General features: G+C 43.4%; 1 protein-coding gene across 1 annotated transcript in view; it reads right to left on the bottom strand.

The window, feature by feature from the left end:
• The window catches only part of DNAH8 (dynein axonemal heavy chain 8), a 583,322-nt gene that overhangs the window by 213,042 nt on the left and 354,354 nt on the right, over window positions 1-15,926 (bottom strand). The window contains exons 46-47 of the mRNA XM_078852248.1: window positions 525-611; window positions 245-352 (exon numbers count right to left, since the gene is read on the bottom strand). Of these exons, the coding sequence (XP_078708374.1) occupies window positions 245-352; window positions 525-611 (195 nt within the window). The remainder of the gene's footprint in view (window positions 1-244; window positions 353-524; window positions 612-15,926) is intronic.

The following is a 15,926-nucleotide window of genomic DNA, read 5'->3' as shown; positions in this document are numbered from 1 at the left end:
CCAAATTATTACAAATTATTACTGATAAACAATTATTACAAAATATGTATAAATCTGTTTAAAGGGGAGAAAAATAAGATTGCTCTTTGCTCAAAGGTTCTATACACTTTATAAAGAGATTTTTTGTTTGAAATATATTTCAACTTTAAAAGAAACATAACATTTATATTCCAATAGAGATGTGCTCAGATCAAAACCTAAAGGAAAAATCGTATTGTAAATACTGTAAGACTAGGAAACACACCTGCTTAGTGAGCTGCTCCTCGCAAAGTTTGTAAAGAACGAAGAATTTTTGAGCTAAGACCACATTATCAATAAACCCACAGCTTGCAAGCTTAACTCTCATAATTATCTGAAATATAACATAGCATTAAGAATTTGATTAATTTTTCTGAAATTTTTGGAAGGAAAGGAAAAAAGGGAAAATGGGCTAATTTTTTTTAAATATGCACATATTTTTTAAAAATGTATCTCAAATAAACTTAAAATATTTTGTTTCTCTTTAGCCAAGTAATTAGTTTTACCTGTCTATCTGGAACCATCATGGACACAGTTCTAAATTGAATTTTTAGATTTTCTGGTAGCTCCTGACGGCCGGCATACCCAGGATTCTATACATGAAACATATATTGTACAATATTCTTACTTACAGTATCTACAATAAATGTTTTTAGTGTTCAGAACAGTTACTTAAGGAATGTTAATGATGACTTAAATATTTAAGACCTGATTCTGATCCAGATTACTGTAGATTATGGTGAGATCAGAATCAGTTAGTTTATTGTTTAATTATTAAAGATCATGAAAGAAATTTTGACCAACAGCTACAATTGTAAAAGCATTGCTATAGTTATGGTTGAAAATGCATTTTCATTACAAACCAGTTTTCAAATGCATACGATTTTATGGAATAAAATATATATTGGGCAAAACTTTTTCTTCATTAGCCTTACTCCAGAATATTTTAGTTAAATTTAATAAAAACCTATCCAATATTTGAGTTCTATAAATTTGCAAAGGTGCTTTTTTCCTAATGTAAGAAAATATTCATTTTTTCCATTTAGATAATTGAAAAATGGATATTTAAGTTGCCAAAAACACAAATGCCTTTACTTGTTTGGAGAAATTTAATTTTCAAAAAGAGAAGTTGAAAGCATGAGAAATTTATGTGTTGTATTTATTTTTCTACTGTTCAGAAGGTACAGTACTATATTGTGGCGCTCCAAATATATGCAATAAAGCAACTTTTGAATTACTAGACATTAATCTAAATTCAGGCTGTCAAATGATTAAAAAATAATCAAAATTAATCACGAGATTAAAAAAATAGTCATGATTAATTGTCATTTTAATTGCACTGTTAAACAATACTAGAATACCAATTTAAATTTACTCTAAATATTTTGGATCTTTTTCTACATTTTCAACTATGTTGTTTTCAATTGCAACACAGAATACAAAGTATACAGTGCTCACTTTATATTATTATTTTTTATTACAAATATTTGCACTGTAAAAAAGATAAAAATATAGTATTTTTCAATTCACCTCGTAAAAGTACTGTATTGCAATCTCTTTATCATTAAAGTGCAATTTACAAATGTAAAATTATTTTTTTAGGGCTGTCAATTGCATTTAATGCAAGCGATTAACACAAAACAAACTAATGGTTTTTTAAACTATCATTAATCATACACCTCTGTTTTCACCCTCTTCACTTACTGTACTTCATTGCTTGGTGGATACTTGCACAGTTTTATTATGTTCTCATGGTTTGGAGTGATTAAATATCAGAAAAAGTTAATGGAGCAAAGCAGCAAAAGTTCAGGTCTTTTGAATGGGAAGTTTAGTTTAAAAAAACTTCCAGATGGTTCTCTGGATAAAAAGATGGTTATCTGTAGTTTTTGCGAGGCTGAGTTCCAATACCATTGAAATACTTCAAGTCTGCAGTACTACCTATGCGCTAAACATGCTTTTGCCTCTAGTTCTTCTGCTACGGATAACCCACTGACAGCAAATGAATCTCACCAGCTGCAACAGAGTACACTTAGAGTTTCAGGATCACTACAAGCTCATGGATCCAACTAAGTGCAACAGCTTAACCAATGCTATTAGAAAGTGTATAGCTATGGACTGCAGACCACTCAACATTGTAAACACAGAGGGCTAAGGGATGTTATTCAAACTGCACCTGCCAGTTAGTCATACACCTTGTGCTCCCGAGGAACCATTACATCAGAAATACATGACCTATATCACAACATGATTATGAAGTTGGAGCTTCTGAAAAATGCACTAGTGGTTGCTTTGACTGATGATCACTGGACGTCCTTGAGCAATGACAGCTATCTTGGAGTCACGGTACACCTGACTGATGCTGCATGGAAACTGCAGTCATTTGCTTTAACAGTAACTCATAAAACTGCAATTAATCACAACTTTTAAAAATCTAATTAACTTGTTTTGCATTAATCGCTGGCATTTACTGTGATTAATTGACAGCCCTAATATAAATAAATATACTGAGCTTATCTCAGTCTGATCTCATATAATACTGCTATGGAAAACCTAAGAGTGCCTGTACCTTGATTAAATAAGCTGAAGCATCAGAAGTAGGGCTGTCAAGTGATTAAAAAATACAAAGCGTACAGTGCTCACTTTATATTTATTTTTTATTATAAATATTTACACTTTAAAAAGAAAAATAGTATTTTTCAATTCACTTAATACAAGTACTGTAGTGCAATCTCTTTATCATAAAAACAGCAAGGAGTCCTTGTGTCATAAAAGTTGAACTTACAAATGTAGAATTATGTACAAAAAATAACTGCATTCAAAAATAAAACAATGTAAAACTTTAGAGCCTACAGACCACTCAGTCCTACAGCTTGTTCAGCCAATTGCTCAGACAAACAAGTTTGTTTCCATTGCTGGAGATAATGCTGCCCACTTCTTGTTTATAATGTCATCTGAAAGTGAGAACAGGCGTTTGCATGGCACTGTTATAGCTGGCGTTGCAAGATATTTATGTGCCAGATGCACTAAAGATTCAGATGCCCCTTCATGCTTTGGCCACCATTCCAGAGGACATGTGTCCATGCTGATGATGGGTTCTACTAGATAATGATCAAAATCAGTGCAGACCAACTCATGTTCATTTTCATCATCTGAGTCAGATGCCATTACCAGAAGGTTGATTTTCTTTTTTGGTGGTTCGGGTTCTGTAGTTTCTGCATCGTAGCATTGCTCTTTTAAGACTTCTGAAAGCATGTTCCACACCCCGGCCCAATCAGGTTTTGGAAGGCACTTCGGATTCTTAAATCTTGGGTTGAGTGCTGTAGCTATCTTTAGAAATCTCACATTGGTACCTTCTTTGCGTTTTGGCAAATCTGCAGTAAAAGTGTTCTTAAAATGAACAACATATGCTGGGTCGTCATTCAAGACTGCTATAACATGAAATATATGGCAGAATGCAGGTAAAACACAGAGCAGGAGACATACAATTCTCCCCAAAGGAGTCACACATTTAATTAATATATTATTTTTTTAATGGGCGTCATCAGCATGGAAGCATGTCCTCTGGAATGGTAGCCAAAGCATGAAGGGGCATATAAATGTTTAGCATGTCTGGCATGTAAATACCTTGCAATGCCAGCTACAAAAGTGCCAGGTGAATGTCTGTTCTCACTTTCAGGTGACATTGTAAATAAGAAGTGGGTAACATTATCTCCTGTAAATAGAAACAAACTTGTTTCTCTTAGCAATTGACTGAACAAGGAGTAGGACTGAGTTGACTTGTAGGCTCTGAAGTTTTATATTGTTTTGTTTTTGAGTGCAGTTATGTAACAAAAAAAAAATCACATTTGTAAGTTGTGCTTTCACAATAAAGAGATTGCACTATGGTACTTAGATGAGGTGAACTGAAAAATACTATTTCTGTTATTTTTACAGTGCAAATATTTGTAATAAAAATAACACAGACTCTGTGTTCTATATTTAATTGAAATCAATATTATTGAAAATGTGGAAAAACATCCAAAATATTTAATACATTTCAATTGGTAGTCTCTTGTTTAACTGTTAGATTAAAACTGTGGTTAATCAATAGCCCTAATCAGAAGCAATGCCTTAAGAAAGGAATGGATCTAGATCCTACATCTTCCTCTTCGGTTTGAAATACTTTTAAGGGTGCTGAAATATTTTGGGTAGTTGTTGCAAGAACCTCTGGTGTCAAAATACCACAAGAATGTATGTTGTCACAGAATTTTGCCTGAGAACTTGAAAGAGAAAAAACTGGTAACTACCTTTCTGTAACTGTTGATCTTCAAGATGCGTTGCACACGTCCATTCCACCACATATTGTTGGAGATTTTTCCTTTACCAGTCCCTGTCAGGGCAACTTGAGCTCCTTCTGGTACCTTGTACCACTGCAGGCATAAAGGGCTACGCTGCCCCCGTCCCTTCTCAGTTGTTAGTACCAAAAACACTCCGATAGAGAGGGGAAGTGGGTGGGTTGTGGCATGGACATATGCAACACATCTCAAAGAACATTTACAGAAAGGTAGGTAAAAACGGTTTCTAACCTTTTCTGTAACTGTTGTTCTTCAAAATGTGTTGCTCATGTCCATTCCAAAGTAAGTGTGTGCACACGTGTGCACCGTCGCCAGAAGTTTTTCCTTCAGTGATATCCGTCGGGTCAGCTCCTGTGACCCTGGAGTGGCACCCGCTGATCCTCCATCCCTTCAGTTCCTTAGTGCCAGCAACTCTGACAGAGGGGTAGGTGGGGGGGTTTTGGAATGGACATGAGCAACACATCTCGAAGAACAGTTACACAAAAGGTAACAATTTTTTCTTCTTAGAGTGGTTGCTCATGTACACTCCAATGTAGGTGACTCCCAAGCAGTTACATTTGAGGAGGGCTTGGAGTTCATTTACATGCTGATTGGATTACTGCTCTGCCAAAGCCCGCATCATCTCTGGCTTGCTGAGTGATAGCATAATGTGTCACGAACGTGTGTACCAATGACCATATCGCTGCCCTACAGATGTCCTGTTTCGGGACCTGTGCCACAAACGTGGCTGATGACGCTTGTACCCTTGTAGAGTGTGCCATCAGTTTAGGAGCTGGGCCCCCACCAACTCATAGCAAGTATGGATTTCACAATCAGATTCTCTGTGTTGAGACTGGGTTGCCTTTAATTCTCTCTGCGATGACCACAAACTGTTCCATGGTCTTCCTAAAGGGCTCGGTCCTCTCTAAATAGAAGGCGAGTGCCCATCAAATGTCCCATGAATGGAGCACTGTTTCTCCCTGCTAGCATGGGCCTTTGGGTAGAAGACTGGAAGGAATATATCTCGATGGCTATGGAATTGAGAGACCACTTTTAGCAGAAAGGACAGGTGGGGTCGTAGCTGCACCTTGTCCTTGAAAAAGACTGTGTATGATGGCTCAGAGGTGAATGCCCGAATCTCCAAGACCCTTCTACCTGAGGTGATAGCCACCAAGAATGCCACCTTCCATGACAGATAAAGTAATGAGCAGTGTTAGGGGGCTTATTCCTTCACCCACTTACTTCCCTGGTCCTTCTCACATGAACAGAGAGCAACAATACCCGAAGTCCAAAGGTGCAAACAATTCAATGTTTATTGGGGTGAACTTCCAGCAAGCATGATTCCAGTTTCCTTCCTTAGTGTCCCCCTTCCCAGCTCTGACACCACAGAGCCTTATACCAGTGTCCCTGTTCCCATTCCTGCCCTTAGCCAAACATGATTCCAATTTCCTTACCCCCATTCCCTGTTCCCATTTCCCCCACCCACACACCCACCCCCACTCCCTGATTGATGGCAGACTATATAGTAAAACTTGAGTTCTGCTTAGCTATACCTTAACCAACCATTTTCCTGAAATTTAACTAACCAATCCTAACATATTGTAACATGATTATGTAACCAATTATATCCCACCATCTTAATTAGTTTACACCCAGCAAAATTAATTATACAGCAGACAGGAACAATCACAGAACCAGACAGAGATTATACAGACAAACAATAGCAAAGTGGGAACTATAATGACAAAACAATACAGAAGTGAGGATTTCACATCCCAGCTATTGATAAGTGAGTTCTTGCCAGACAGGATGCTATCAAACTAAGTTTCCTTTTACATTGTCTAGGCACTTCCCTTTCTATGGAGGTGATAAGCACTATCAGGACAGGATTGTATTCCTAACAGCCCAATAGCACCTTCTTTCAATGTGGCTAGTTTGGAATGTGAGGATGTGACGATCGCTTCCCAGTTTATGGCTGCCTGTTGCTTAGCCAAAGGCCTTAGCCTACGAACAGGGCCTCAGCCTGTCACAGTAAGAGAAGGCCCTTACACCGGCAGACAGTGATTTTGATTCTTTCTTTCTTTTATATCTCTATAACTAGCCAAGTGAAAAGAATACACCTAAATTCTTAGAGTATAGGCCCTTACAGGCAGACCTCAATATCTATATCCTAACAAGCAGGATTGCCAGTGGCTCGAACGGGGGGCCTGTCAGTCTGTTGTGTTGTGTTGTCCATGAGGATCGCTGCCTGGTTTCCCACTAACAAATTCTGAGAGCCAGGCAGGCTAGGTGCACCACCCTTAGCTCCCTCACACTGATGTGCAAAGCCAGCTCTTCTTGTGACCAAAGGCCTTGGTCCTGAGGCTCCCCAGATGGGTTTCCTATCCCACATTCGAAGCGTCCATGACTAGGGACAGCATGGGAGCAGGTCTTGAGATGGGAACAACCGCACACACGTTCTCTGGGTCCTGCAACATCGAAGCGTTGAAATTATCGATGGGGGAAGGGAGACCACCCTGTCCAGATGATGGTGGCCTGATGTGTATACTGATACTAGCCATAACTGGAGCGGCATTAGCTTCAGCCTTGTGTGCTGCACCACATAAGTGCATGACGCCATGTGACCCAGCAGCTTCAAGGACGTCCTTACTGTACTAATGGGGTGTTCTGCCACTTCTTCTATAAGCATCCCTATTGCTTGAAAGTGTCTCTCCAGAAGAAAGGCCCTGGCTCAGGTGGAGTCTAGGACCGTGCCAATTAATTCTATTCTTTGGGTTGGTGAAAATATCGATTTCTACTTGTTTATCAATAGCCCCAAGTCTTGAAAGGTTAACTGTATCAGTTCTACATGAGTTTCGACTTGGTTCCTGGACTGGCCTCTAATCAGCCACTCAGCCAGGTAGGGGTATACTTGCACCCAACTCCTCAGGAAGACCACCATAACTGACATGCACTTGGTGCTGCTGATAAGCCAAAGGGTAGCACTGAACTGATAACGGTTTTGGTCCACCACAAACTGTAGATATTCCTGTGTCCTCAGAATATCACAGTGTGAAAATGTGTGCTTTAGGTTGAGGGTGGCAAACCAGTCCCCTGGATACAAAGAGGGGATAAATCGAGGCCAATGAGACCATGTTCAATGTAAGCTTTTACTTGAAGCTCTTGAGGTTACACAGATCCAAAATGGATCTTAGGTCACTGTTGGTCTTTGGGATCAGGAAATAATGGGAATAAAACCTCTGCTCCTTAGCTCTGGAGGAACCTCCTCCACTGCTCCTGCCCTTAGAAATGACTGCACCTCCTGGGCCAGAAATCTCATGGGAGAAGGATCCCTGAAGAGGATGGGTGGAAAGGAGGGGAACAACTGAACTTTAGGATATATCCCACTTCTACTGTGCACAACACCCAATGGTCAGTGGTAATGCGGGACCGTGCCCGGTCCACAAATGAAGGGAAGATATGATCCAGGTAACGTCCTGGTACGCCATCCCCAGGTGTACCCTCAAAAGGCCATTTGCCCAAAGAAGAGGGAGCCTCCTTCAAATGGTAGGTCCTGGATGGTTTTCTGGACCTCATATGGAAGTCCCAAGGCCTGTAACCAGGAGCATTGTTTCATCACCAACGTCAAGGCCATGACTCAGGCAGCCACATCTGCCCCATCCAGAGCCACCTTGAGGGATCCCTTGGTTACTGCTTTCCCCTCCTCCAATAAAGCTGCAAACTCACCCCTCAATTCTAGAGGCAGGAGCTCCTTGAACTTTTCCAAGGCAGACACAGAATTAAACCCATAGCAGCCTGCCATAAATATAAATGGAAGGATAACCACCTTTCTGTATACAGTGCTATAAAATCCCTCCTGGCCAGAGGCAAAATCCTTTCACCTGTATAGGGTTAAGAAGCTAAGGTAACCTCGCTGGCACTTGACCCAAAATGGCCAACGAGGGGACAAGATTCTTTCAAATCTGGAGGCGGGGGGAACAAAGGGTTTGGGCTGTCTGTGTGATGCTTTTGCCGGGAACAGATCAGGAATGTGAGCCTTACAACTCCTTTAAAGTTAGTAAGTAATCTAGCTAGAAAATGCGTTAGATTTTCTTTTGTTTAATGGCTTGTAAATAAGCTATGCTGGAGGGAATGTATATTTCTCTTTTTGTGTCTTTTTGTAACTTAAGGTTTTGCCTAGAGGGATTCTCTATGTTTTGAATCTGATTACCCTGTAAGGTATTTACCATCCTGATTTTACAGAGGTGATTCTTTTACCTTTTCTTTAATTAAAATTCTTCTTTTAAGAACCTGATTGATTTTTCATTGTTCTTAAGATCCAACGGTTTGGGTCTGTGTTCACCTGTACCAATTTGTGAGGATTATTATCAAGCCTTCCCCAGGAAAGGGGATGTAGGGCTTGAGGGGGATATTTTGGGGGAAGACGTCTCCAGGTGGTCTCTTTCCCTGTTCTTTGTTTAAAACGCTTGGCGGTGGTGGCACACTGTTCAAGGACAAGGCAAAGTTTGTACCTTGGGGAAGATTTTAACCTAAGCTGGTAAGAATAAGCTTAGGGGGTCTTTCATGCATGTCCCCACATCTGTACCCTGAAGTTCGGAGTGGGGAAGGAACCTTGACACAGCCTAAGAGGGCCTGATGGTTGGCTATCCTCAGCTGGAGGCCCCCCATGAAATAGACTTTCCTTCCAAATAAATCCAATTTTTTTACATCCTTGGCTTTTGGGGATGGCCCCTGCTGTCCCTGCTTCTCTTTTTCATTCGCCACAGAGACAATCAAGGAGCCCAGTGGCAGGTGAGTATATAGGAACTCAACCCTTTTGAGGAACGAAATACTGCCTCTCTGTTCTCTTACTTGTATCAACATAAGGGTTTACCAAAGATTCTTTATCAGCTCCAGAATAGCCCCATTCAGGAGTAAGGCAACTCACGACGGCCCTGAGGGTGCCAATATGTCCACAAGGGAGTGAGCAGCCTCAGCGACTTCTGCCTGAATGCCCAAGTTTTGGGCCATCCTGTGTAGAAGCTCCTGATGTGCCCTACAGTCATCCTCGGTGGGCACCACAGCAGCCCCCACTAGTGCCTCATCTTGGGAGGAGGAGGATGAAGCCGGTACAGGGACCAGACCTGGAACCGTCTCTTCTGTAGATGGGTCCCGTGAAGGTGTATCACCACCAGCCTCTGCACTGACCTCGGCACCGGGAACTGCTGATCCGAGGGGGACTGTGGGGGAGCTCACCCTTTAAAAGTCGCCAAGTATGCGTGTTCTGAATGGGGCCCTTGGAGCTGTTGGAATGCCCACGGGTTCCAAATTGGCCACGGCATAGGTATTTGCCATTGAGTTGGTGGCTATGGTGTTGATGTCAACCTCTTAAACCATGTCTAACACTCGGTGTCTGTAGCCCAACTATGTTTATTCCCCCTTGAGGCACAGGATTCAGGAAAGTCTGATTCTGATTCAGGAAAGTCATTCCTGGGTGACCACGGTGGTGCGGTGCCAGTCAGCACCAACGAGCAGAGGTGTGGGGGCAATGAGCAGTGCGGTGCCGAAGTGGGTCGGTGCTGGGAAGTAGAACAGTGTCGCAGGGTAGAGCACTGCTGCGACATAGACCAATGTCGTGAAGTGTATCGGTTCCACGAGGTGGAGTGGTGCCATTTGGGGAAGAGCTGTGCCATTACATCATAGCCGGCTTGCCCTTGGTACGCACTTGCTTTGGTGCCATAGCCTCTCTCGGTGCTGGGGTTGCTGTTGATTGTTCATGCTGCACTGGAGATGGTGGCATCGGGAAGAAGAGTAAGTCCCTCACTGCGTGGAATGCCTTTGGTGTTGATGGTAAAGCCAGAGCTGAGTTTCCCCAGTGGCTCTCCCTCAGCGGGGAAAGCATTTGCATTGGACTCAATGATGCCCTTCCTGGCACTGGAGTCAACGAAATATTGCACTCTACTGCTGCATCATAGTGGCCTGGTGCGGGTTACACCCTCTCTGAGCACCTATGGCCCTCAGGCCTTCGGGTCAGCAAGTGCCCATGGTTCATCTTATGCTGTTTCTTCTTCAGCACCAGCAATGGTGAGCGGTGCTGAGGAGTTGGTGCAGGGATCATCTTCTTGTGCACTGGTGGAGAATAACAGGGCCAGCAGTACTTTTCAGTGTCCTTCCTTGGTGCAGAGGAGGAAAAGCAAAGTTGTGACAAGGGACGCCAGGGCGCTCCTAACCAACCCTGAGGCGGTCAGTGCCAATTCCCCTTGTGGCTCTGTATGGGGATGAAGTGCCACTTCAATCAGAAGGAACTTTAACCTGTTGTCCCTCTCCTTCTTGGTCCTATGTGTAAAGTTCTTACAGATGCAGCACCTCTCTTGAATGTGTCTCTCCGAGGCACTTTAGGCAACTGTCATGTGGGTCACTCCCCGGCACCAGTTTGTGGCACGGAGCACATGGCTTAAAGCCTTGGGATAGAGGCATGTCCTGGAGCCGGAGCAGGTGAGCCCCGTGTGCGGGGAACTAAACCTATACTAACTCAGTTAACTACTGTTCTAACTACCAACTAATGTAATAACTATATACAATTTTCTATTTACAAAAGTCCACTGAAGGAAGCACTTGCATGACCAAGAGACCAGTAATGTTCCAGCGACTGTCATGGGCGGTTAAAAGGAATTGAAGGGGGAGATGGTCTGCAGGCCCCTATATACCATGCCATGAGGGTGCCACTCCAGGGGGTGCAGGAGCTGACCCGATGGACACCACTGAGGGAAAAACTTCTGGCGACGGTGCACGTGCATGTGTACACCTACATTGGAATGGACATGAGTAAGCACTCAAAGAAGAACCGTTTTTCCTTCTTTGAGTGATCGGAAGTGTCCATTCCACTGTAGGTGACCCACAAGCAATTTGAACTACCGGAACATGGACTGAAGGACAACTTGGCCTAATCTGGCATTGTCCCTTGATTGATGAGAGATGGCATAGTCAGAGGCAAACATAGAGAGCAATGCTTTTTTTGCCTCTGTTTTCACTAACAAGGTCAGCTCCCAGACTGCTGCGCTGGGCATCACAAAATGGGGAAGAGATGGCCAGCCCTCTGTGGAGATAGAGGTGGTTAGGGACTATTTAGAAAAGCTGGACGTGCACAAGTCCATGGGGCCGGACGAGTTGCATCCGAGAGTGCTGAAGGAATTGGCGGCTGTGATTGCAGAGCCATTGGCCATTATCTTTGAAAACTCGTGGCGAACCGGGGAAGTCCCGGATGACTGGAAAAAGGCTAATGTAGTGCCAATCTTTAAAAAAGGGAAGAAGGAGGATCCTGGGAACTACAGGCCAGTCAGCCTCACCTCAGTCCCTGGAAAAATCATGGAGCAGGTCCTCAAAGAATCAATCCTGAAGCACTTGCATGAGAGGAAAGTGATCAGGAACAGCCAGCATGGATTCACCAAGGGAAGGTCATGCCTGACTAATCTAATCGCCTTTTATGATGAGATTACTGGTTCTGTGGATGAAGGGAAAGCAGTGGATGTATTGTTTCTTGACTTTAGCAAAGCTTTTGACACGGTCTCCCACAGTATTCTTGTCAGCAAGTTAAGGAAGTATGGGCTGGATGAATGCACTACAAGGTGGGTAGAAAGCTGGCTAGATTGTCGGGCTCAACGGGTAGTGATCAATGGCTCCATATCTAGTTGGCAGCCGGTATCAAGTGGAGTACCCCAAGGGTCGGTCCTGGGGCCAGTTTTGTTCAATATCTTCATAAATGATCTGGAGGATGGTGTGGATTGCACTCTCAGCAAATTTGCAGATGATACTAAACTGGGAGGAGTGGTAGATACGCTGGAGGGGAGGGATAGGATACAGAAAGACCTAGACAAATTGGAGGATTGGGCCAAAAGAAATCTGATGAGGTTCAATAAGGATAAGTGCAGGGTCCTGCACTTGGGACGGAAGAACCCAATGCACAGCTACAGACTAGGGACCGAATGGCTAGGCAGCAGTTCTGCGGAAAAGGACCTAGGGGTGACAGTGGACGAGAAGCTGGATATGAGTCAGCAGTGTGCCCTTGTTGCCAAGAAGGCCAATGGCATTTTGGGATGTATAAGTAGGGGCATAGCGAGCAGATCGAGGGACGTGATCGTTCCCCTCTATTCGACATTGGTGAGGCCTCATCTGGAGTACTGTGTCCAGTTTTGGGCCCCACACTTCAAGAAGGATGTGGATAAATTGGAGAGAGTCCAGCGAAGGGCAACAAAAATGATTAGGGGACTGGAACACATGAGTTATGAGGAGAGGCTGAGGGAGCTGGGATTGTTTAGCCTGCAGAAGAGAAGAATGAGGGGGGATTTGATAGCTGCTTTCAACTACCTGAAAGGGGGTTCCAAAGAGGATGGCTCTAGACTGTTCTCAATGGTAGCAGATGACAGAACGAGGAGTAATGGTCTCAAGTTGCAGGGGGGGAGGTTTAGATTGGATATTAGGAAAAACTTTTTCACTAAGAGGGTGGTGAAACACTGGAATGCGTTACCTAGGGAGGTGGTAGAATCTCCTTCCTTAGAGGTTTTTAAGGTCAGGCTTGACAAAGCCCTGGCTGGGATGATTTAACTGGGAATTGGTCCTGCTTTGAGCAGGGGGTTGGACTAGATGACCTTCTGGGGTCCCTTCCAACCCTGATATTCTATGATTCTATGACCAGGTAACTGCATTACTAATATCCAGAATGGGAATCTTAGCCAGAATGGCTGCAGAAGTTGCTCTCAACCTGTTTGAGTGCACCATCACTCTATTTGGAGGTGTAACATCGGCCAATTAGTAACATAAATTAATGAAGCTGGAAATCCAGGTAGAGATCCTCTGGGTGGAGACCATTTGGCCTGTTACTCTATCTGAAATGGTTACAAAGAGTTGAGATAAATGGCCTAGAACAGTCCAGGTAAAAACCCAATGCTCTTCTAATACCTAGAGCAACGGTTTTCAAACTTTTTGAGCTGAGCCCCCCCATTTAAGTTACAATTTTTGGTTGTGCCCCCACCCCGAGCCAAGACAAAAATAGACACAATACCTGTCCCTTCCCCCTCGGGTTTTCAGGGTGGGGGAAGACACAGGCCAAAGCCTCTGGGGGCAGAGCCAGCACTGGGCACGAAGGCTGCTGGGAGCAGAAATCGGCACAGCTGCAGCAGATATTGACACTGACCCACAGGCTGTGTGGCCTACTAAGATGAGTCAGGTGGTGGAGGTGGTGCTCCCTCCCTGAATCCCGCCACACAGTACTCCCAATCAGACCTCAGAGATCAAGGAACTTAATTCCTCTCTAGACTCCTGCTGTAACCAGTCAGTAAAGTCTGATACCTTGTGCCTGTTGAAGAAATCATACTTGGAAAGGAGTGCCTGGTAGTTGGCAATTCTAAGCTAGAGCCTGACAGGTGAGTAGTTTTTCCTTTCAAAGAGATCCATTCACTTGAGTTCCCTTTTCTTAGGTATTGCCTTGCTTGCTCTTGGGCAGTGGTAACGACAAGAGATCTAGGTGTGGATTAGTATAAAAATACTGAAATCCTGATGATGGTGTCTGGTACCTGTTCTCTTCCTTTTTCAAAGGCAGTGGAATAGATGGGGGTTCTTCAACAAGAGCTCTGTTGTCTCTAACCGTCCTTCATTGATTAGCATAGCCAGTGTTGCTGGCATTGAGAAGTGCATGGTAGCTAACAATTTGAGAGATTTGTCGTGCACCACATCAAATGTTTTTTCTGATGTCACAGCCCTTCATCAAAGGAGGTCTTGAAATGCCCTGCAGCCATCAGGAAGTGATGGAGTAGATGGGACCACAGCCTCATGAGGTGATGATGATGAAATGGCAACAAGGGTGAGTTCAGTAGGCAGATGGAATTCCTCATCAGAAATTTGTAATAGCTAAGTATTCGCAACTGACATCTGGGATTGTTGTTGCTGAACCCTAAGGGGAGGCAGATCTAGCCCTGGAAAGGACAGAGGAGGTGGGTTTTCATGTTGAAGACCCTGTGGTGCCCAGTATGGCCATGCATGGGAGCCAGAAGTGAAATGAATGAGGGACTCTGGTGTAGGATACCAAAGAAGATGTCCATCTTATATCTCCTGTGTCTACTAGGGTAGCCTTGTGCTCTGGAATCTCTATGAGATGCATTAAGATCTTGGGGAATATGTGAGAGACCTCTCTCCCACAACTGCAGTCTGAAGCAGATGTGGAAAAGTACTAATTCTCTACCAGTGGAGGATCTGATTTGGTAGGAGCTCCAGGGCCTGATGAAGAATGCTTGTCAGTACCAAGGATTGTATCTGGTACCAAAGACAATAGTGGTGACTCAGAAAGGGTGGATACTGCTAGATTCACCCACTACTGTGAATTTCAGTGTCAAGACAGCTGGTACTGTGAACAACATTTTGAGGATGACAGCACTGGGTGGAAGTTGCTGACAATGATGATAACAATATAGCTGGTACTTCTAGAGTGAGCTCCGATGTCAGTATTGAGAGCTGTGAAGCTTGTGCCAGAGACAATGGCTAATATTGAAGTACAGCAACTAGAGTCTTTATGAGTGTCTGAATGATTGAATTTACGCCTTCTACTACCCTTGACTAAGGAGGAACGAGGCAAACTCTGCCTCTTTTATTAGAGACCTTGTGCTTTAGAAGAAGTATTCCGTGTCCTACCACTAACACTCAGTGATGAATACTTAACAACAGGAGCAGCCAAGGAGTGTGTTTCATGGGAGCAGGAGTCCAGAAGCTGGCTGCAGGGCATTTCAGGAAGACTGCTCAGATATGGGTTTATCCTGCATATCTGGATCAGAGGCAGGCCTCATAAAACTTTTTTCTCAAAAAGTCTAATGGACAACTTATATGACCATCACTGAGGGATACAGTTGCCTCACATGAGAGGCATTATTTGAGGTTTTGCTCATCCATAAAGGCTGAATCCTGGTAGCAGGTAACCAGAAAAAATTTACCTGTAACAGCTCACAAAAGCTTATGCTCAAATAAATTTGTGAGTCTCTAAGGTGCCACAAGTACTCCTTTTCTTTTTGCGAATACAGACTAACATGGCTGCTACTCTGAAACCAATAAACCTATAGTAATCCTAAACTACTAAAACTATTCTAAAGTGTTAATTATATACAATGAATTTGTTTTAGATACAGTAACTCCTCACTTAATGTTGTAGTTATGTTCCTGAAAAATGCGACTTTAAGCGAAACAATGTTAAGCGAATCCAATTTCCCCATATATGGGGGGGGTTAGGTTCCAGGAAAAAAATTTTTTGCCAGACAAAAGACCACACACACACACACACACACACACACACACACAAAGTATAAGTTTTAAACAAACAATTTAATACTGTACACAGCAATGATGATTGTGAAGCTTGGTTGAGGTGATGAAGTCAGAGGGTGGGATATTTCCCAAGGGATGCCTTACTGCTAAATGATGAACTAGCAATTGGCTGAGCCCTCAAGGGCTAACTCGTTGTTAATGTAGCCTCACACTCTAGAAGGCAGCAGGAATGGAGAGAGAGAGAGAGAGAGAGAGAGAGAGATGCGGATTTTCCTTTTAAGTACGCTGACCCACTCTTAAGAACACTGCCTT

This window comes from Lepidochelys kempii, chromosome 3 (assembly GCF_965140285.1).
Source record: "Lepidochelys kempii isolate rLepKem1 chromosome 3, rLepKem1.hap1, whole genome shotgun sequence".
Lineage (NCBI taxonomy): Eukaryota > Metazoa > Chordata > Testudines > Cheloniidae > Lepidochelys > Lepidochelys kempii.
This window is presented reverse-complemented; position numbering and strand designations above follow the sequence as displayed.